Source organism: Culicoides brevitarsis, chromosome 2, assembly GCF_036172545.1.
Source record: "Culicoides brevitarsis isolate CSIRO-B50_1 chromosome 2, AGI_CSIRO_Cbre_v1, whole genome shotgun sequence".
Classification (NCBI taxonomy): Eukaryota; Metazoa; Arthropoda; class Insecta; order Diptera; family Ceratopogonidae; genus Culicoides; species Culicoides brevitarsis.
This window is the reverse complement of record NC_087086.1, coordinates 28889804-28912897: the sequence shown is the minus strand read 5'-3', so window position 1 is coordinate 28912897 and position 23094 is coordinate 28889804. Positions and strand designations below refer to the sequence as shown.

Genomic DNA, 23094 nt, shown 5'->3' with positions numbered 1-23094 from the left:
ACAAATATTTAATTTTTTGTATTTTTTTCGAATCTGTATAAGATGCATTTTTAGTCTTCTTAATTATTAATTTTTAATTAGTTAGTTAGTAGCTGCCGTAATATTAAAAATTTATTTACAGTTAAAATTGATTTAAAATTAATTAACTAATAAAAAAAAGCTTTCTCGAACAAAAATTAGGCTAAATTTAACTAAAAATTGATATAAATTATTTTTATTTATTGCTAACAACTAAAATTTGATTTTTAATTAACAAAATCTATTTAAAATTATTTCTGTGAGTTGTTTCTAATTTTTTTTTACAGTCGATCGAGATATTTTGCTCGCTTTAATTTTATCAGCCTTTTCACACAAAAATAAAAAATTCTTTTCTTTTCTATCTACTCATTCTTATTCGTTTACATTTTATTTTTGTGTTTTTTGAGGAATCTTCACTCTCTATTTTCTTGTAAGGCCCTTTTAATTTTTTTTTTCTCATTATCTAAAACTTAAGTACGATTGTTTGGACATTCAGTAATTTCTTGACTGCATCGTTGTAACGCACGAGAACCACTTTTGACGCTCTCGCATTCAATTTTTCGCCTGCACACAAAAGCTGCAAACAAGTCGCTTTCTCGATAAAGTCCGTGATTTTTAATTCTCGCACGAGTTCTTTGTTCAATGTTGATGTTGGAGTATTTGGGTCGATCTAAAAATTAAAAAAAAATTTAATATATTTTTTTTTATTTTGAAAAATTTGATTTTTTTTTTACTTGTTTGAGAACGGCATCTTTTGATTTGACCTTCAGGATGTTACACAAGTCCGTTAACATGATCCATTTATCGGAGCCTTCGTCTTGCAACAAGTACAACGGCGGCAATGGGTACTCGGATTCTTCAAATTCGAACATTTCGCCATCGGATTCCATGTTGGGCAGCACGTCGTTGAATTGATTTTTCACCTCGAGGTTATCCAATGATTTTCGGAGTGCCTTCGGACTGAGAGATTTCAAGTGATCAATGTTGTTCAGCACAACGGAGCACGATTTGTACTTGATACGTTCGTCTTTGATGATATTATTCAAATTTGAATCGCAATTCTTGACAGCGACAGTTTTTACGGGAGTTGTTGTGGTTGAAATTGGTTCCGGAAAGAGTTCTGAGACGCCATCGAAAATGTCTAAAGCTTCGGTATCGGAATCTATGAGAAAATTTTAAAGGAATTTTAGTAAAAAATAAATTTTTTGAAGGGAAAAAGAGCTATTTACCATATTGTTGCCATGGATGAGGCAATTGCCAAGCAGGACTAACTCCTCCTTGCACGTCTTTGAGATAGTTACTGAGAAATCTTTCCATTTCCTCCGTTTCTGCCAGCATTTCAGGAGTTTGTCCTGAGTACGTGGATAGCGATGGATCAGCTCCGTATGCCAAAAGTAGTCTCGCGATCTCCGTGTAGTTATTTTGGACTGCTTCATGCAACGGTCGAAAGCCCGAAAGAGCAGTTTGTGAGTGATTCGCTCCACATTGCAGCAATAAACGGACAATTCCGAGATTTCCCTTGCTACAAGCCTCATGCAGAGCTGTGTAACCGGCATTATCTTTCGTATCGACATCCATATCGATGCGGAAGAGACAATACGCGATGACATCCAAATATCCCAAACGCGCTGCTTTATGCAAGTAACACTCGCCGACACCTTTATTCAACACCCATCCCTTGACTTCCTTGCTGATGTCGTTCTCATCCTTTTCCTGCAAGTAATTTACGGCGGCAATTCGTCTCTTGGTCGCCACGGGAGTTCCATCGCTATTTGTCGGTGCTGGTTTCTTCTTCTTTCGGATGTAATCAAAGCCTGAACTTTGTTTCCGGCGAGCCTGTCTCCCACGTTTCGTCGGTTTTGGCATATCTTTGAACGAAACGGGGGTTATCATGTCACGTTCGCTATTCACACTGGGCGTATCCAAGTCACGATCATCCCCGTCGCGATCATTGTTGACATTCAAAACGGTATCTGTCGTTTCTTCGTCCTGCGGCGGCACAAAAGTTTCATCCAATTTTTCCTGCTTGATGTTCAGCGAAGTGGATGTTGAGGCAACGATATCGTCGATTTTCTTCATAATTTGCCCGAATTTCTGGTCGAAAGTCGTTTCTAAATCCAGTCCCAAGGGCGGAGCAGATGATGGACGATCTTCGCCACAAAAGATCTCACGAATGATTTCTTTGTGTTTCATGTGTTTTTGCTCGTTGCGAGTGCGGGTCTTCAAAATTGACAAGTCGAAAATTGATCGTTTCACTTTTTCGTCTTTTTCCGTTGAATTTGACTTGGAAGAAGAACTGCTTTCGACTGTAGGGGTCGGTAGTTGCTCTAATTCGTTGTTACTTTTTGCCGGTTGACGCGTTAGCTCTTTTTGCAACTTCTTTTTTTGCATCATTTTATTGAGTGACGGAGTCATTCGTTGATGCAACAAGTCAATGATGGATCTTTTGCCGGATTTTTTGCTATTCGAACCTTCTGTCTCGGTTTCTTCGGTTTTTATGAAGAAACTGCTTGCTTTCGATGTCTCCGAAAACTCTGATTCGCTTGATTGTGGGTCCAAATCGGGCAGTGAAGTGGAATAGCGATGATTATTGGGCGACACGTTGATCAAACGAGCGGGAATTTTAAGTGATTTTTTAAAGGCATACAATTGGGCTTCCCATCCAGCTGGATATTTGGTCTAAAATTAATGAAAAATGATGAAATTCAATGAAAATTAAGGAAAAATAGGAACTTACTTGACTTGCTGATGCCTTTTCAGGTGTTTTCTTTGTCACTTTTGGCTTGATATCTTCACTTTTAGAGTTTTTTCGTTTCGGCGTTTTTTCCGTTTCTTCTCCTTTTGACTTTCGTGGGCGCAAACTGAAAGAAAATAAGAAAATTTTAAGTTTTTTGAACTAAAAATGAAAGTTTTTAATAATTTACCGATCATTTTTCGCATTCGCCGCTTTCTCATCGTTGTCAGAACTGGACGACTCGACTTTCGACAGACTTCTGGTCATACATTTCCGGGTTTTTGTTTGTTTTTGCTCACAGTCGCTTTCCAAATTCTTTCGTTTCAGGTTTTCATTCTTCGATTCGTCCTTTTTCTTTCCCTTTTCGAGTCCTTTATTGTTTGTTTGTTTGGAAGCGACCTCTTGCACGTTTTTTGGCTTCTTGACCGTTACATTTTGCACTATCTTGTCGTTTCGCAGCACCTTGCTGTTGGAAATTTTCTTCTCCATTTCCAACTTTCGTTTGCTGCGAGTCATCGTTTCGTCCTTTGCGCCATCGGAATCTGAGTTTTTTGACTTGTTCCGCTTGCCGCCTGATTTCGACTTGGATTTTCTGGTCTCCGTTTCGCTATGCTCACTTTGTTCCGAGTGCTTTTCGTGTCGACTGAGACGTTTTTGCTTCGTTTCCGGTTGACTTTTTCCTTTTACGGGAGTTTTTCGAAACTTTTTTGCCGCGCTTTTGTCTTGATTGTCCGAATCTGAGGATCCGTCAAGTTGCGAGATGTTTTTTGGTTCCTTTTCATCAGATTCTGAGCTCGAATCCTCCTCACTTTTCACCTCTTGTCGATCGTTACTTTTGTCAGACTCTTTCATACCCAAACTGGATCGTGTTCGTAACTTGCGTTTTCTCGCTCGAGGACTCGGTTTGTCTTCTGGTTCGGTATCGGAACTACTTCCAGTGCCAATTCTTGCTGCGATTTTCTGTTCAAGCACAAGTCGTTGCTTTTTTCGGATACTTTGGGAGGAACGTTCACTCACAGATCCACTTTTCATCGCGGAACTACAAGTTTCGCTCCCCTTATTGAGCCCCATTGAGTTCTCGTCTTTGCATTCGGGCGTGCTTTGTTGCCTTAGCAAGTTGAGAGGTTTGTCTTCGTCACTCGAATTACTAAATTGCTGTTCCTCGATGTTTTTTAAGACTTCCATTGGAACGGTTGAGAGACTATCAGGTCCTTGAGTATTACTGCTGTTCGTATAAGGATCGACCTTTTTCGTGTCATTCCCGTCATCGGACTTCATTTTTGCCTGTTTTCGTCTCCCACGTTTCTTCCCAGTTTGCAGTTGATCCACGAAATCATTGCAAGCGTTTCCCCAGTCCATGACGTCAAAAGCGGAAGTGCCTTCGATGTCAGCTGGCGGTTCAATCGGGTCTTTGGGGATTTCGACAGGAGCAACTGGCGGCGGCGGAGGAGTGTCTTTCACAACTTCCGTCGGCGTAAAACCCTTAAGTTCTCCCTTCGTACGAATACGAGCCGCTAAAATAGAAGCAATGTCTGCTTTATTACTGTCATCTTCAGAGATTTCAGAGCTATTCTGCTTACGCATCATCACACGTTGTCGTTCAATCTCTTTTTGTTCGATGCTCGTGCGTAACTTGTTGATCGTGTTGATGTCAGCTCCCTTATTCACGCCAGAATTTGATTCCAAATGAGATTTTGGTTCGACAATAACAGCTGGATATTCAACGGTAGTTTTTTCTTTGGCATCAAGCATGTCAGCACGTTCGTTGTACTGATTCCGGATGTCAAAGGGCGTCGGAACAATCACTCTCGACGACGAAGCTGATTGTAAGGGCGGTGGATGAGGCGCCGATGGATGCCATGTTACAGCAGTTTGTTTTTGCTGCTGCTGCTGCGGTAGACCTTCAACTTCGTTCATGGGAGGTCGCGGAAAAAATTGTTGCGGCGGATATTTCACGTGCGGATGTTGCTGAGGCGGCGGAAACCCCGCTCTAGGCTCGTCTTTCGGGTCATGCCGAAAAGAATCCTTCGGAATGGTTTTCACGACGCCCGGATGTGATTTGGACTCCGGTTGTCGTGGATCTGGATACATGTGATGCGGATGTCTCGGAGCTTCATTGTGTGCCTCGTGTTTTGGATAATGATTCGATTGTTGCAAACTTCGAGCGTCTGTCGGCGGATATCTTTCGTAAATCATCTTGTGAGCGTGAATTTCAACAGCAGATTCGCGAGGATAAATTTTCTCAGCGGGAACGTATCTTTCTGGATAACTCGAAGGATGATGACTTGGATGTTGTGGCATTTCACGTTGTTGTGGCTCGTACCGAATTTGCTTTTGCGGAATTTGCGAGGCTTCGTATTCCAAAGGTCTCTTTCGATCACGCGGCGACAAAGGACGAGGAGCATGTTTGTTATCTTGAATGTATCTGAATGTAATTTCAGCATTCGCGATCGCTGATGGCGGAGGTTGTTTCTTATACAAAATACTTTCGACATATTTGCGGTCTTCAAGTCTTTGCGGATCGTGTGCGGCAGAATTATTGATAACAGAACCACGTGCTTGTGGAATGGGAATTGGTTTGTAACTCGTTCCGGCACGTTGTTCTGTAGCGGGATACGTAGCGTGACGCACATGAAGCGACTCTTGACGATGTAATGGTTGCTTGTGCGGCGGTAAATCAGGACGATATGGTTCTCCGACCTCGATATGGATTGTTCGTTCGTCGTGCGGAGGACCTTTAATTGCCACTTCCGGTAAACGATGTCGTTGATCGTAATATTTGGCGTTATTTGGAGCTTCGGGAGGAATTCGCTGCATACCCGGATGATGACTTGGAATATTTTTGTGATTGCTTTGATCGTAAGGTGCTTGAGGAACAGGAATTCGATGCGGAACGCCACTCGAAGACGGCATCGGATGTTGAGATTGTTGTTGATGAGGTACCGCAAGAACAGGAACATGCTGCGAAGGATGCGATTGTGGCTCAAATTGACTTCGTTCTCGCTCATTAACTGGCGGGCGTTGTTGATGTTGCACGAAATTCGGATGAAATTCAACTTTTGGCAGGACATATCGATCATCGACGCGTCGATACATTTGTTGTTCACTTCCGGTAGAATCAGCTTTGGTCTTTACCGTTTTCACCGATAGATCTAAGGGTGATTCGCGTTTTACGAGTGGCGCGACAACAGATGGTCTGGCTTGAACAACGTGTTGAGGCGTGGCTATTACCGTTGGCGGAGGCGGTTCTTGACGAATTTCCTTCGGCGGAGGCGCATAAGAAGGTTCTGTCTTGATATGTGGCTGTGACGGAGGTTGTTCCATTCGCGAATTTGACGTACTTGGGCTCGGTCTGATGAGAATCGAGGCTTGGTAGTGCGATGATGGCGAGGGACTTGATTGAACTTCCATTGTAGCGCGCGACGAAGATCCTTGATGATGATATGGATCGTGTCGCGATGGAGATTCGTTGCGATTGGTTTCGTGTTTAATTGCTGCTGAGATATCCAATTGAATTTTATAGGATTCCGTTGGACTGGAAGATGGCATGCGAGATCTGCTGCGATATTCGTATTCCTTTTGACGTTCATACGCTGCCCGATCCAAGCTGTGCGATCGATAATCGTCACGCTTGTGCATCGGAACATCATTTGGATACGCAGGACGTCCTGTCAAATCACTTTCAGATCGTCTCATTTCGGGACCATATTGCGCATATTTATGCATTTCATATTCCCGCTGATTTCGATTCAAACTTTCGTGACTCGCAGCATGCCGTAGTTCGTGTGGCGGAGGTCCTTGTGCATATTTCATGCCCGGATACTGATCAGGTCTCAATTGAGGACTTTTCTCTTCCGATGGATATCGTCGAGGACCACTACCTGTTTCGTATACTACTACTTGGGGACGTTGCATCGTTGGTGAGGAAGCAACAACGCGACGATCGCGATATTTGTCATCGACAGAAGGAGGTTTTTGTTGCGAATGCTGTTGTTGATGTTGCTGCATGTGAACTGGCGAGTAGGAAACTTGTCGATATTGCTGTTGCTGCGGCGTCAATTGCGGACTAACGGATTTATTTGGGCTTTGAGCAACGGGCGGGCGACTAAATTGCGTTGGAGATGGCGAGTGTTTCGATGAGGGATGCACAAAAACGGGACTCGGCACTTGCGGCATGCTCGGAGAAACGTTTGTGGCATGCGGGCTTGGTGCCATTCGCTGATTGGGCCAATTAACGGGTGGATTCATTTGACCAGGAGCTGGAGCATGAGGTGTGGTAGATCTCATTTGCCCATGAGGCGATACCGAAGGATGCGGATAATAACTGATCTCGGATTTGCCGGAGGGATACATTTGTGGATATCCCGATGGGTGTTTTTGATACGACCCAGAAGGCTTTTCATTGTAAGGTTGATAGTGCCCTGAAGAAGATCTTGCTTTTTCGTGCGATTCATGCTTTGGTTGTTCTGGGATCGCTCGTGGTTTCATCATCAAAGGCATGTCTTTAGCGAGCGTCGTCAATGCTGGATGTCCCGGTGGATACAAATGTTTAATTTCACGCAAATGCCGATCGACGTTCTCTTTCGTGAGTTTTGCTGGCTCAACAGGACGACTTTGGTGTGGCGGCATTTGATGATAATTGTTAGGTACGTGATGTGACGGTAGCATTTTGACATCGTTCGATGCCTTAACGGTGATAATTGTCCCTTCTTGTCGTAATTGACGTTCTTTTTCTTTCAGCGAGAACTCATGATCCTTTTGTTGTTGCTGCTCGATGGTTAACCCAAATTTGGGTTCTTCCATTTTGTACATGTAATGCTTATCCGTTGTCGTCGTTGTTGTCGATGGATGCGGCAACGGATACTTTTGATCGTAAGGTACTTTTTTGTGATCTTCGACGCGCATTTGCTTAAACGGCGGTTGCGATGATTGCGGATCGATCATGTGTTTCGGCTTATAGGGCGGATAATGAACTTTTGGATCGACATGACGACTCGGTGGCTCTGCAATTTTCGAATGTTCCGCAATCCGTAGCACTGGCGTGATACAAGTTTCCGGCATACTTTCGTGATATTTCGCCTTGTGAATGACATGCGGCAAAGGCTCTTCCTCTACGGCCTTATTTTGATTCGGCGGCGGATGAATGACGGGAATTGGAACAACAGTCGGCGATTTCAGCCGTAAATCAGGTATATAATTGTGAGTTTTGCTCAATTCAGCAAGTTGCTCTTGAGTCATAGGAACAGAAGTTGAACGATGATAACTTTTTGCACTACTATTGCTGTAGAGATGACTTTCGTCGCCTCCTTTTAGTTTGAACACGGGATTCGGAATTTGCAGTTCTTTCGTTTGTGATGCAGCTCGATTGAAATCTGGAGGTCTCACATGCAGCGGATTCGAATGATGCGGTTTTACTGTCGAGATCTCGGGAGCTGTGAAAATTTTCTTCGAGAAATCTGGCGCACTCACGTACAATGAGAGACTTTTACTGCCGGAAACTGACGGAGATGATGACGAAGACGGTGGTAGTGATAAATTGATAGATTCGTGCGAAGATTCGAGACGAGATGCCATAATACGAGCATTTTTGAGATCTTCTTTCGTCTTGTACTTCTTATCGATGATCTCTTGTCGCGTTTCAGTCTTTGAACCGTCTTGCATCGTCAAATTTGTCGGCTCGTTGTTGGACATTTGACTCGTTGCTTGAATCACGACACTCGGTGCCGTGCTATGGTGCATCGATGACGTCACAACGGGTTGTTGCACATTATTGCTACTACTGGAGGAATGTTCGGCATCACAACTCTTTTGATTATTAACAACTACTACGGAATTCTCACTCGTTTCTCGTTTGGGAGACGCGGACGATGACATATTTTCATCGGATTTCTTCACAATTACTCCCTTTAAGTCACTTTCCTTCTTACTATCGTTATCACAGCTACTATTTTCGCCACCCACAGTCGTCGTTGTTGTCGTGGACGATGACGTCACCGTCGAGGAAGAAGCCATTGGCTGATGGTTGAAATTCGGCAGACCCCCGGGACGACGATTGACGAGATCGAAAGGCTTCGTCGAGTCGAAATTCCCGATGGGCAGTGTGTTGTTGAGCGCGTGCTTGATAACGCGATCCAGGAAATTCACACTCACTTCTGCCTCTTCAGTGGGCTCATTGTTCGGTGTAACGACGCTATTGCTACTATTACTACTACTCTTTTCCTCTTGTTTACTACTATTACTACTCGTATTACCGTCAGTCATTAAGACACTTTTGTTTCCATCATCACTCTTGGTGCTTTGTACCGCATTTGTAGACGACGACGACTGTACTTCGTTACTTGTACAACTTTCACTCGCAACCGCCGCTGTTTCTTCTTCTGGTTTCTGTTGCTTTTCCTCTAATACCGACGAATTCGAGTTACTTTGTAACTTTTCTTCATTTTTGGCGTTATCATCGTCTTTCGTCGACTCGTTCTCTTTTTCTTTTGTTTCAACGTCGTTAATTTCTTTGCTATTCTCAACAGTCTCGTGTTTTTCATTCTTCTCACTTTTTTCTTCTTCGACTATTTTCTCACCACTATCAACGATATCTTTCACTGTTGTTTCTTCATTTGATGTGGTTTCGACATTTTCTGACGTTTTTATTGTCGTCTCTGTTTCCGCCACACTTTCGATCGGCATCGTTGCCAAATCTTTCTTTTCAATTTCATTTTTGTTCGCGTCTGTTGCAACAGTCTCAACGACTTTCTCCTCTTCCTTTGCTTCTTGAACGGGAGACTTTTCCTGGGAGATATTTTCGGGAGATTTTTCCACTTTTTCTGCTGATATCACATCATCTTCCGGGGGATTGACAATGACTAGTTCCGTCGAATGCGGTCTTTGTTCACTTTCCTCCTCAGATTTTGGTTCGTCGACTTTTTTCGTCGTCGTTTCGTCAACGTCTTGCTTTTCTTGCTGCTTTTCACGTTCAGCAAGCTCCGTGGAGACATCCAATGGATCTTTGATTGGTTCCTCCATTGCGTTTGTGTGTTTGTTTGAAACTCTGCTAGGAATTGCACCTCATCAGTATTTGATCTGGAAAAGGAACAAAAAAAAAAGGTAAAACAAATTAGAACGGAAGTTTACTTTTACGGTAAATAAAAAAAAAGTTAAAAGTTCGTGCAAACGGAGAATGAACGTTTCTCAAAAAAATGAAAAGAAATTTTATTCAATATAAAAATGCATTAAAGTAACTTTACTTTGTAAAATATTGTTATTTTTTTCCACAATTTCCGCATAGGTACACAACGTAATGTCTTGGAATTGCGGGAAAAGACAAATTTTTCAAAAAACAAAAAAATATTGTAAAAGTTATTTTTACTAAAATTTAAAAAAAAAATCAAAAATCAAACAAATTTAAAAATAAAAAAACATTTAAAAATAAATAAATTTTTAATTAATTTTTTTAAATAAAAAATTACAAAGAAAAAAATAGTTTCATTTATGAATTTTAATTAATGTAATTAATTTTTTTGTAATTTTAAATTTAATTTTAAATTTAAATTTAGAAGTATTTCTGTGATTTTCTTGCAAAATTTTCAAATATTTTGTAATTTAACTTTGCCTTTTTTTAATTAATTTTGAATTAATTTATTTTTTAAAGTTTAAAATAATATTTTTTGCAGGAAATTAAATTTTTTAAACAAGACTTTTAAAATTTACAATTTTGACAAGAAAGCTAACGATATTTTGTAAAAAATTTTTTGAGATTTTTTTTTTTCAATATTTTCAAGACTTTTTCACTTAAAATTAAAAAATTATTTTAAATAAAGAAATATATTAAAGAAAATTTCATTAAAATAAAAAAAAAATTTTAATTTTTAAAATAAAAGCCAAATACTTTTATGAAAAAAATTGACTTTTCCCGCAAATCCCTGCAAGTAAGTGCGAAATTATTTTCGAAAAGAAAAAAATAAATATAAAATAAAGTGAAATAAAACAAAAATATTTTTGTGTTGTTTGTATGGCATGTCAGTTGTGTGTTAAAAAGTTACTTATATTTTATATACAAGCCTTTATATTTTACACACTCTCACGTCGTCGTCGTACGGCATTACATAAACACATAACTGACCTAGAAATCTTTTTGTGTGTGTATCCATTCAGTTTCATTCGAGTTATTTATTACTGCCTGTCCTAGAAAACGTACACGATCTAAAACTTTTTCTCTCGCTCTCGACCATTGGACGTCACATGCGAGTAGGAAGAACGATCAGCTTTCTTCTTTTCCTCCGTCATTGTCAGCACTAGACAGACCGACGGACCTCATTAGCATAAATAAATAAATAGACTCCTGTCTGGTCTCAAATTGCGGCGAGTTTTCTCTCGTCGGATGTTTTGTTCGAAAGTCAAACTTTTATTTTTTTTTTGTATTTTATTTTTCAAGTGAAATAATAACAAAAATTTTTGCGTCGGTTTATAACAAAAAGCAAATTTAACCCTGAAAGTTGCGCATGTGTTTTGAAATTGTTTGTTTTAGTCACAAAATATGCGAGCGAGACGAAAATTCGCAGCGTCTGATCAACAATTGTGCAAATAAAAGGCTTTGCAGAACTTTCTTGTGTCACTTTTTTTTTTATTAGAGAGGCGAGATTATTTACTAGCGCGGCGATGACAAGTCTATAAATAAATATCGCAAGATTGAATGTCGATTGAATTGCAAATGCAATGCCGCTGTAATAAATATAATTTTTATTATTTACATAATTTATCGTGACTGCAATAGTAATGAAGCAAAAATCATTCAAAGTAAATAAATAAATAGAAAAAAAGGAAGGAGCTCCACGACACTGACTTTTGAATGGAAAAAAAGAGCAGCTGATTTGTGTTTGTCCAACGAATGACTGACAGACTTTTGTTTGAAAAGATTCTTGTTTTTTTTTTACTTTGATTATAATAAAATAATAATAAAAAAAATTATAAACAATATACATAACCGAACCAAACTAGGTTACAAAACAAAAACAAATGGAAGTATATAACTTGACATACTTCAGATAATTTAATCAACGAGGCAGTTGTTGCTTGTTTCGTACGAGTTTCGTCGTCGTCGTCGTCGCTCGTACAGAGACAACAAAATTCAAAAAGGAGAAGAGATAAGATAGTAAATAAAAATAAATATTGAATAAAAGTCGGTGTTTGGTTTTCTATTAGCAACCTTTTGGATGATCTCTATTTTGGCTCGAATATCACGGCGAATTTTGCGATAGACAAGATGATTGATGATTGCATTGGGAGTTACTGTGCGGCGGTAGCGGCGACGACATCGGCGAAAAAAAAACTGGGACAAGCTCTTATCTGTAAACTAGACGGATTTCAAGTTTTTTTCAGGTACCTACGTAATTTTCAAGTCGTAGCACGTAATTGTTGATAAATAAATAGATGATGACAAAAATGATAATAATCGTTGTAAAATGGCTTTTTAAAGTTTTGCGTGTTCTTTTTACAATGTCTAATCTGTATTTGTTTTACTATTTTGTTACAATGTAAAGTTAGTTCAAAGAATATTTTTTTGAAATTAGTTTACTTGATTTTTTTGTTTAAAAATTTGAAAACTAACTTTTTTTGCTTTAAAACCTAAGAACATTTAAATTTGATTTTTTTTTTAAATTAGGTATTCTATTCGACGTTAACGAACAAAATTTTCAAGGATTTAAAATGGCAAAATCGTAAAAAAAAATGAGTTATTTGGCAAAAAGAACTCAAAAAATTAAATTCATAATTTTTGAAAACTAACAAAAAATTTGGATTTTCTCCGTAAAATGTTCGAAAATCCAAAACTAAATTAATTTTGACTAAAAAACTTAAGCTTAAATCAAAATATTTTAGACTTTTAACTTAACATGTTGAAGTTTAAATCTCATAATTTTTTAAAGTTCAAATTCAAAAAATTTTTTAAAATTAATAATATGAACTAAAATTCATATCTTAACTGAGTAAATTTAGCAGGACTGCGAAATTTATTAAGTCAAAAGCCAAAACTATTTGACTTATGACTTTAGCTTAAATAAAAGTAATCAAAATATTGACTTAAGTCAAATTAATTAACTTAATTAATTTTTGTTTTAGAAAACTTTCAAAAAATTTTCTTCTCAAAATTTAGTTAAAAATGGGTTAAAAATCCAAAGACTATCTGAATTTTGACTTAATTTAAATTTTACATCAACTTAAACTTTCATCAAAAGTCTATTAAGTCAAAACATTCTTTTAACGAAAACTCAAATTAGAATTTAAGTCACATTAAGTTTTTAAGCTTAAGCTTAAGTCAAAAAATTTCGAAGCCCTGGAATTTAGAAATTCACCTTTCATCGTCGATAAAAATTAAACTATTTAATAATGAAACGTTCGAGCGATAAATCCTTTTATGCTAAAATTTTTATAAATAGCCTCCTAGATGTTAGAAGGACATTGAAGATAAACCAATAGAAGTTTGATATATTCTTGTCAAATATTTTGCTTTTAAAAGTATCGTTTTTCATAAAAATATTTTTATTCTCTCATCAAATTTGCAACAAAAAGTACCAAAGTACCAAGTAAAAGTACTTGCTTATTGGATTTTTATTTTCTACTAAGCCTTCTTTGAGCGAAAATTATCCATTTATTATTTTATGAATTTCTCATGAAAGGCTTTGTTTTTATTCAATTAAATAACTAAGAGAATTTCTTCATTTTCATCCAAACGCTTACAAAAACTTTAAATCAGAATAGTTGAAATAATTCGTTCATTTAATTTCCTTTTATCTTTTTTTAGCTAAAAAATTACTTCTTATTGATTCACTTCAGCTAATCACTAGTTAAGCAATCAATCCTCCATTAAGCACACTGACCTTTCCAATCACTTGAGCAACAAAAAAAAATTAATCGTGCCCATTTTTCACTTCCTCTTTCGATCCCAAAGCACTTTTCCTCGGATATGAATATTAATGCTCATTAAATATTAACCGAATTTCTCCTTTTTTATGACATTAACGCACCGCACTCCAATTACTTGTATGATGTATGTAACACGCCACCGCCAATATCGTTCATCATCATTTTTTTTACAACAATTTATCGTCATTAGAATAAAAGTCGGGTGGCGTTCTATACCTACTTGCCGCCGTCACTCATGCGGGTTGATGACCTTTCCCCAAATACGAGAAAAAATACACAAATTCAGACAAATCGATTTAACTTTCACATATGCAGAGAAAATTTTGTGTTCTCCCACTTCTTGTCTCCTGTTCTGTTTCGAGAGTTTTTGTTATTCATTTGCGAAAAATCGAAACACAGCGACAGGCGCAAAGTCAAAAAAGCTGCACGATATCCAAACTGGGAGACGACATGAAAAATAAATTGTTTTTTTGAAACTAGAGCATGATAAAAAATGTTTAATAAATAAACAGAACAACAAATGAAAAGCGAAATAAAAGGAGACAGAAAAAAAAGAGAAAGAAATTGATGGTGTTTGTCAACGCCAACGAGACGTACCTATATGAGTTTGTAATAGGTCGATATAAACTTTTTTTTCCGTTTTCAAGGACAGACGTCGAATAAATTTCATTCAACACTTGTCGCTTGTATGTGTCGCTCAGATGACACTGATAACTAAAAACAAGGATTTTCGTCTTCGTTGAATTTTTCTACAATTTTTTTTCCTCCGTTCAAATTCCAATAACGAACTCCGATGCGATTCCGGGCAAAAATACAGCGAAAAATATTCACAAATAAAATATTTAACTGTCAAGGTCGTTGACCTAATTCCTTGTGAACGTTCGCTCGTCGGTCGGAACGAAATTGTATACAGTCATCACGCACAAGACCAGCTTTTGTTATCTTTTCGTTCTATTATAAAGTTTGTTTTTGCGCTGTGTGAATAGAAACATTCATTTAAAATAAAAAAAATTGTTGTTTCAAAACAGAGCGCGTTGGCAGTGGTGAGAAAATGAGAGACAAGTGTGCGTCACATCTTACAATTTGTTACAAAAGAATTTTCCAGATTCGCAGAACGGGCGTGTGTGCAATATCTTATCGCAAAAAGACGCCCTGATAAGACAAACCCCAAGATAAGAATGCGATTTGAATGATTTTCGAGTTATTTTTATCAAGAAAATTAATTAGCACGTTCGAGCGACGACGAACGACGTCATGCGTTGTAAAAAAAATACTTGATGAAGACGCATATTAATACACAATAAACACCCTATGGGCGAAAAATGGGTCAAATTAACACTTTAGAAGTGAATTTATATGCTCAAGGGGTAAATTTGTTTTCGCTCATTTGAAGCTCTTAAGAGGTTAATTTGACTCCTCAAGCGGCTAATCTAACCCCTTTTTACGCTCATTGAGCAACATACATGCGAGAGAGTAGCAACAATATTTTAAATTATAATAATAATTCGCAGGCAGCGTATATATCGCGAAATGTTCGTACAACAACAAACAAATGTGTATTTAAATTTTTTCAAGTTCATTGGAAAACTACATACACAATCTAGTGGTTGGCGTTGCTCCGTGTATACGAGAAAAATTTTACGCTGATATGAAGTAATTTGTTGTATTTATAATGAGTTATTGTTTGTTTTGCAGATTATTACTATTATTATTATTATGTAGATTGTATTCGCATATGTATCATATGTGGTCCATGCAACGTTCGCTTATGTCATGACTTCTTGCGGAAACTTATGTTGGGCGACGACTGAAGACGAGGTAAGTTGTTGTTACGGAAAGAGCGAAAAATGCATATGTTGATCTAAATTTTGTTACGTATTCGAGGTACACGACATATGAAGTGAAGCATGGCACATAAAAAGAGAGATATAAATAATTGTTGTTTTAAAGCAGATGCTAGCAATAAACTTGTTGTTCTTGTCGAGAAACGATGCACATATTGTGCGTTATTATTACAAGCAGAAAGGGTAATTCTTCTTTTGGGAATTATTCTCGGAGAAGTTCGATCGTTAAACAGGTTTTAAAATATTTTGTTCATAACGTTTCAAAAATTTTCTAAGAGATTTTTAGAAGATTCCGTAATCATCGTAAAAATCATCTTCATCACAATTGAGCTCATCGTCATCAAAGAAATCTTGCTCGTCATCACCAAGAGAGATGACGTGACAATTTTGTTGCAGCAGGTTTTTTGGCTCTCCATCAATTTTGTGAACAAACATGAGCAATTTTGGTCGAGTTTTTTGTTTTAAAATTTCGATCAACTTTTCCAAAAATGCCATGTTGATACTCACTTTTTTCAAGTTTAAAAATTTCAACTTTTTCCAGGCTTTTACAAGATCGATGACACTTGAATTTTCGTCAATCCTCATTTCCCGTCTAAAAATCAATCTTTCAAGTTCTTTCAATCTTTGCAACTTGCTTAACTCGCCTTTTATTTCGCCTAACGATAATTTTTTCAGAGATGATAGTCGGCAAATGAGGTTGACATCGACAGAACAATTTAAAAATCGAATGTCAATTTCTTCGATAATAATATTTTCACGCAATTTTTTAAAAAGTTGCTCGATTTCCATTGACATTTTTTTGACATCTGGTTCTTTTGATTTGCCAGGAACGATTTTCAATTTTTTTAAGTTAGGCTGATTTTTGACGAAAAGTCAAGCGACAGCTCTTCAAGTTCTTTCAAATTGTTTGCGATGTACGTTAATAACTTTTCCGTGTCCCTTAAATTCATCGAATGTTCGATTTCCAACTTTATCTTATCGAGCAGCAGACCCAAGTATTAAACAGGCTCGGCATGCCTTCACGGAGTGCTTTTCAACTTCAACTTTATTTATTTTTTCCTCTACGTATTTAGTTAACAAAAGATTTGGTTTTTCGATTGAGGGAAGTTACGATCTTTTACGATCAATTCGTAATGGGTGAAGCGAAATCTCTTTGGTAGGTCTCAGTGGAGAATTTTGTCTGATTTTTTGACTCGTTTACGCAAATTTTCCATTTTTGCAATTTTTTTCAAAATTTTTCCGTCAATATATTTGAATTTGAGTTTCTTCAAGTTTATACAAAATTTGATGATTTTTTCCAAAATTACTGATTTGTCCACTTTTCTTTCGTCATCAATGTCAAAATAGATGTATTTTATTGCTTCAAAATTTTAATGCCTTAAGGGATAAATTTGAACACTTTTCAATCCGCAGGGCACTTTTTAAAAAAATTAAAGTCGAAAATTTTATATATTTTTTTTTTCTTATTAAATCAACTTCTCTCTCCAGTTGCTTCATATTCCAAATTCCAAACTTTACAGAAAAAAAATTACCATATAATAAAATTATGATCAATCCCTCTTTATAACTAAATAACGCAAATGTAACGTAATAATGTGGAAGAAAGTCCACAAGTTATAAATCTTAATTATAATTCATTTAACTTTCTTTCAAAAATTTCAACGTGGTTTCTGGTTTCGCTCAACTCTGCCAGATAATTTTTCGTTGTTATGAAAAAAAAGTTTCCTTGAAGGAAACAAAACAGGTCTAAAACAACTTTCTGAGAACGCACAAGGAAATTTCTTTTTTTTTTCGTGTAATTCTCATGCGTTCACGAGAAAATAAGAGAAAAAAAGTTGTGTGTATATTTAGAAAGATAAGTGCAACATTATTCGTTTATTTTTGAAACGATTACAAAAATAAACACATATCGCCATGGCGTGGCATGCATACGAAAGCAACGGCAGTACATCACAGACAGAAAGTCAATTCGACGCGCTCGTTGTGTGTATGCGTTGTTAATATATAATAAAATAATAACAATGTTGACCTCGTTTTAGAAAATATGTATTTATATTATAATAAAAAGAGAATTTCAGAAACAATATATTTTTGGAATTTCATTTTGATTCTATTAGCAATGTGTTATTATTATAATGCAATGATGAAGTGTTGATTGGACACATTCCGTCGACGACGGTGATGGAGTGATTATAATAATCGATTTTTGACGGGAAAATGTTAACTCGGCAAAAAAAATCACAACTCGACTACGACGATGACGACGTAATTGAATGTGAATGCGAGTCAGCTAGTGAGTGTGCTTTTTTTTTAAATAAAAAGCGATTACCTATTTATATTATAAAAAGTTCGTGTCTCGCAATCTAAATTTCCGCGAGATATGAAAATTAGTTAGATTTAGTACCAACAGTATTGTACATTGGGACACCATTTTAAAATGTGCTTTGGGTAAAGTTTCAAAATGTGCATTGGGGTAAAATTTAGGGCTGAAATTTGAAAATGTGCATTCAGGCCAAATCTTAGAATGTGCATTGGGGCAACTCTTTACAATGTGTAATGGGCTGAAACTTGAGAATGTGCATTGGGGCAACTCTTTAGAATGTGCAATGGGAAGAAATGCACATTCTAAAAAGTTGCCCCAATGCACATTCTAAAAATTGTCCCAATGCACATTTTGAGATTTTGGCCCAATGCATATTCTGATGGTGCCCCAATGTACAATACTTTCGTAGGTTGGTACCAAATCTACTTAGGTAATTTTCGTGCCTCGCGTATTTCTCGCAGATATTTTGGCTTGTGAGACATGATTTTTTTTTACAGTATATTTATACTTATTTTCATACAAATAACTGTATAACTGAGGCAAGCTAATAAAATGTAGGTACAAGTTGTTCTATGCGGTGTGTCCGCTGTTGTCGTCGTTCAAATGAATATAAAAACAGAAACTCATCAAACTCATACATATGAAGCCATTGACCTTTTGTTTGTTGTTTCGATACATTAACTCTCGTTCTGTTCTTTTTAATTTTTTATTATTATTTTTTCTTTTCGTCGTGTGTGCCGCGCCGATAAAAATTAGAACATTGTTGTCGGAATCTCTATTTCTTTAATGTTTATTCAAATAATTAAGTTATTTATGAATGAACTTCGGATGAGAGCTCAGCACATTTTTTCTTCATGTAAACAAAAAAAAATGCATGAAAAAAAAATTATTAAACTCGCACGTTATGCAACAAAAAAAAATAATTACCCGTCGATACCAGTCGAATCAGGTTGAGTTTATTGTCGACAGCAAACAAGTGCACTGCATTGATTTATTTACTTGATTGATAATCGAATTTTTATAGTCATGGTGGTTACTTTCTAAAAAAGCGATTAAAAGATATTATCACGACTAAATGTTTCGAGTTTAGTTTCGCGCTTATCGCTTGTTAATACACAACAACGTGAATGCATTGAAAATTCAAGTGAGAACGGATAAAGCTGGTTTTGTAGTGGTAATTTTGTGTTGCAAAATTTTATCATTAACAAGGTGATGTTAAAAAAAACGAGGGGATTTGTGACAAAAGTGCATTTTTTAGATGAAAAGAGGTTGTAATTGTGAGATTTAGTGTCACGAAGATTAGTTTTGTCATTTATTTCAAGAAAAAAAGTTTAGAGAAAGGATTTAGAGAAGTACTTTGTTGATCATTAGTTTTCATTTCTTGACGTTTGCTGTGAAGAAGATTCACGTGGGAAAATACGATTTCAAGGTTTTTATTTTAAAATTATATTTTTAAAGTCAATTTCATGAGAAATTTTTTTTTTCAAAGAATCATCATGATTTTTAAATTTTTAATTTATTTATTTATGATTTTTATTTAAAATAAATTATTTGATTTTTATTTTTCATTTACTTTTAAGGCTTATGGATTTTATTTAAATTGATTTTTAAAGCCTAAAATTGTTTTAATTTTTTGATCAATATTGATTTTTTTTAAATCGATCGTTTTCCCAGAAATCTTTAAAAAACCATTTAAATTTGGATTCTTAGTTTAAAAAAATGAGCGGAAATTTCTCGAAAAATTCAAAAATATTTTAAAACACGTTTTTTGAAATTGTTTAACTAATTTAGGTTAAAAAATTGCTAAAATTTTTATTATTATTTTTTTTTTATATTTAAATAAATTTTTGAGAAAAAAAGGAATTTAGCGCATTTTTTTAAAGCTATTTGTTCAATATTTGCTAAAATTAATTCAGAACCAGTTAAAATGAAGAAAATTATCATTTTTGAAACGTTAAATTTTCGCGCAATTTTACCAAAAGCCACTTTATGGAATCGCCTCATCAGACAGACTTTCCTCTCACCCAACATCGCTTTTACTTTTCATCAATATTCGCGACGTTACAATACCTCTGTACGTTTTTTAAACAAGACAACCGCGTCGTGTCGATATTTTGTTTGGTTACACAATGCAATTACACTTGAATTCATTTAATTTTTAACTGCGCAAAAATGCTTCGTACATACACTGATTGACCGAGTACTGCGAGTTGGAAACGAAACAGACAAACGATAAACATTCATTTTATATTTATAGGTACATGTTATAAATATGCGAAGAAACCACAATCATTCATCATCATCAACACGACGACGACGACGACGCGAGAAACGGTTCAGTTCAATTCAATTGATACCAGAAAATTCCTTCAAAGGCTTTAATTGAAACCTTGACCACGACTTGCAGCACTTGATGAGTGATGACGACGAGCCCCATTATTTTTTACAAGCTTCGTGCATCGTGTGGTGAATGTTATTGCAACACACAAGGTCGTCCTTTGAAACAATTTTACTTCGTGGTTTCGTGGAAAGAACGCCGTTTGTTTGTAAATAATTATCGAGAAATGCATTTTCACTGATTTGCATCGAAAACATTTAATTTTATCGACAAACTTCGTTCTCCGTGCAGAATTTAAATTAATAAGGGGGAAAAAAGTTGAAAATTACCTTTTTTATGTGTTTAAAGAGTTAATCCAAAAAATGTTTAATAAAATATCGGAAAAACTGGAACTTTTTTGTTGTTGTGAAAAGTTTGGATGGATTTAAATGATTTTCTATAAATATTTTATATTTATTATTGCACAATGCATAATCCAATTATTATTATTATTATTTTTACACTCGCGCTTGACATGCAATGAGTGGCATGCGTTCACGTGTTTAGAAAAGTTTTCCGAGATTGACAACTGAATGAATACATTTGTTGTTATTATTATTCATTTTTTTTTTATTTCTTTCCTTTTGCATGTGCACTTTCACTAAATAAACGTCTTGTGTACTTTTTTTCTGTATTTATATAAAAACTATTGAATCATCAATCACGGTTGTGTACATTTAATTAATTATTTTAATTTTTTCCGTTCTCTTTTATTTTTTTGATTTTCTTCTATGAACGATTAAATACTTTCACTTGTTTTTTTGCACTAATTTGAATTTTTCCGAATTTTTTATTCTAATTCACTCTGTTATCAGTCAAAAGTCGATAATTGTAGTTGACATGACCTGGAAAGAAAAAAAAGAAAAATTATTAATTTAATGTTTAATTAATTAAAAAAATAAATAAAAATTATTTTTTTTAATGCAAAATCATGAAATAATTTTAAGAGTTAAAATTTTTAAATAATAAAAAAATATTTGAAATAAATTTAATTATTCGAATCATTAATTAATTAAAAAAATAAAAAATTAAAATTATGTTTAAAAATTATTTAATTTTAAAAATTGAAAATTTTAATATAACAAAAAAAAATATTTTTAATAAATTTAATTAGTTTAGATAAATTAATTAATTAAAAAAATAATTTAAAATTGTTTAAATAAATTTTTAAATTTAAAAAAAAATTAAAATAACTAAAAAAAATAATTAATATTGAAAAAAGTTTGATTTAAAAAAATATTTCATTTAACAATATAAATAATTAAATGAAAAAAGTTAATTAAATTTATTAAAAAAGTTATTTAAAATTTAAACAATTTACTTTAAACTTAAAAAAATCTTATTTTGATTAAAAAAATAAAAATTTTTATAAAAAAAAAATAAGAAAATAGCAGAATTTCCGTGAAAATAACTGTCAAAAAATTATTTTATGCATTTTTTGAACAATAAAAAATCATTTATCGAACCATAACATCACACCAAGTCCAAACTAAGTAAGGTTACGTTACCACAAGCATCGGCTAACTTAATACAATAATAAAGTATTATAAAAAAAACGCAAATATATTTCATACTTATGATGCCTGAAGGTCATTTAACTCAAAAAAAAAACTTTTTTTTTATTCATTCTATTTAAGCAACAACACACGAACAACGTTAGTCATGCATAGAGTATGGCTCTCAATGTAAATTGATTGGAACGATTGCCAACATTCTTAAATGTGTGTGTTGTTTGTGGTATTTATTTTGTTTTTTTTTTCGTATGCGTTCTGTTAGTTACAGACCTCAACGACACACATGCGAGGATGATGATAATTCTTCTTCTTGTTTTTGTTGTCAACTTTTTTTTCTCTGTGCGTTCCTTCGTTTTTTTTTTTTTTGACGAAAAAAAAACGAGATAATTTGTCACCCTGCTTTGTGGGTCTCGCTCGCTTATGGATTGACTGACTGACTATTTCTTCATCAGAAGTTAGCAGTCGTCATCGTAACGAGATAATGAATGTATTCGTGGTACGGAAAGTTTAAAGACACATATGGGAAACTTTTTTTTTTATTTCATGCAACTATTGTCTGTGATTTGTGTGAGATATTGTCTCAAGATTTCAAACAAAAAAAAAGTTTTTGTTAGGGAAATGAAGTTTGGTTCCAAAGTCAGCTTGTTGCTGTGTGAAGACGAAGACTTTCGTTACACATTTGGTTGATGACGTTAGTTAACCTTGGATGGGTAAGTTCGGGTTTCCAGATGTTTTTGAACCGGTTGGACGAGAAAAGATTCTCACATGTTTGACAACTTCGGTCCTTGACACTTGATTTGATATATTGTTGGTTCATTGGTTTTAATGACTTTATTTTATCGCATTTTAAGGAAATTAGATAAAAATACGAGGTCTGTCCGTTATGTTTGTCCTATTGTCTGTTCCGTCATTAAATGAGAAGTATGAAAATGATAAACGTCAAAGGTAAAAATGAAGTTTATACAAAATTTATTTAATTTATGAGAAGGTTTAGAACAAAAAAAGGTTCAAAATTTCACGAAAATTAAAAAAAAAATTTCACGGATGGAACGAAATTTACGGGTCCGTTAGTTTCAGCAAAATTGATAAAAATCCTTTGATGAAATGAAAATTTTTTTTAAATGAACTTTTTCCCCGAAAAACGCTTGACAGTTCACACCTGTTGTCATTTAATTTGACAACTAACTTGACAATTGAAGGAAAAATCAGCATAATTGCCTCAATTAACAAAAATTTACATGAAAAAATGTTCAAGGTCACCACATCAACTTTTTGACAAAACATTGACATTCAACACGAATCTCCATTTTTTACGTCAAAATATCAACTTTATGGTCGATAATTTATTGGGTTAACACAAATCTCCTGTGATG

General features: G+C 35.1%; 2 protein-coding genes across 2 annotated transcripts; both read right to left on the bottom strand.

The window, feature by feature from the left end:
* Positions 1-281: 281 nt before the first annotated feature.
* LOC134831102 (uncharacterized) lies at positions 282-9176 on the bottom strand. Its single transcript, XM_063844750.1, has 5 exons — positions 2943-9176; positions 2756-2879; positions 1248-2697; positions 753-1180; positions 282-688 (listed from the first exon to the last, which is right to left on the bottom strand). Exons 1-5 carry the CDS (start codon positions 9011-9013, stop codon positions 482-484), a joined length of 8280 nt encoding a protein of 2759 aa, XP_063700820.1. The 5' UTR covers positions 9014-9176; the 3' UTR covers positions 282-481.
* LOC134828893 (neurofilament medium polypeptide-like) lies at positions 9013-20840 on the bottom strand. Its single transcript, XM_063841884.1, has 3 exons — positions 20498-20840; positions 9091-9826; positions 9013-9047 (listed from the first exon to the last, which is right to left on the bottom strand). Exons 2-3 carry the CDS (start codon positions 9767-9769, stop codon positions 9013-9015), a joined length of 714 nt encoding a protein of 237 aa, XP_063697954.1. The 5' UTR covers positions 9770-9826; positions 20498-20840.
* Positions 20841-23094: the final 2254 nt, after the last annotated feature.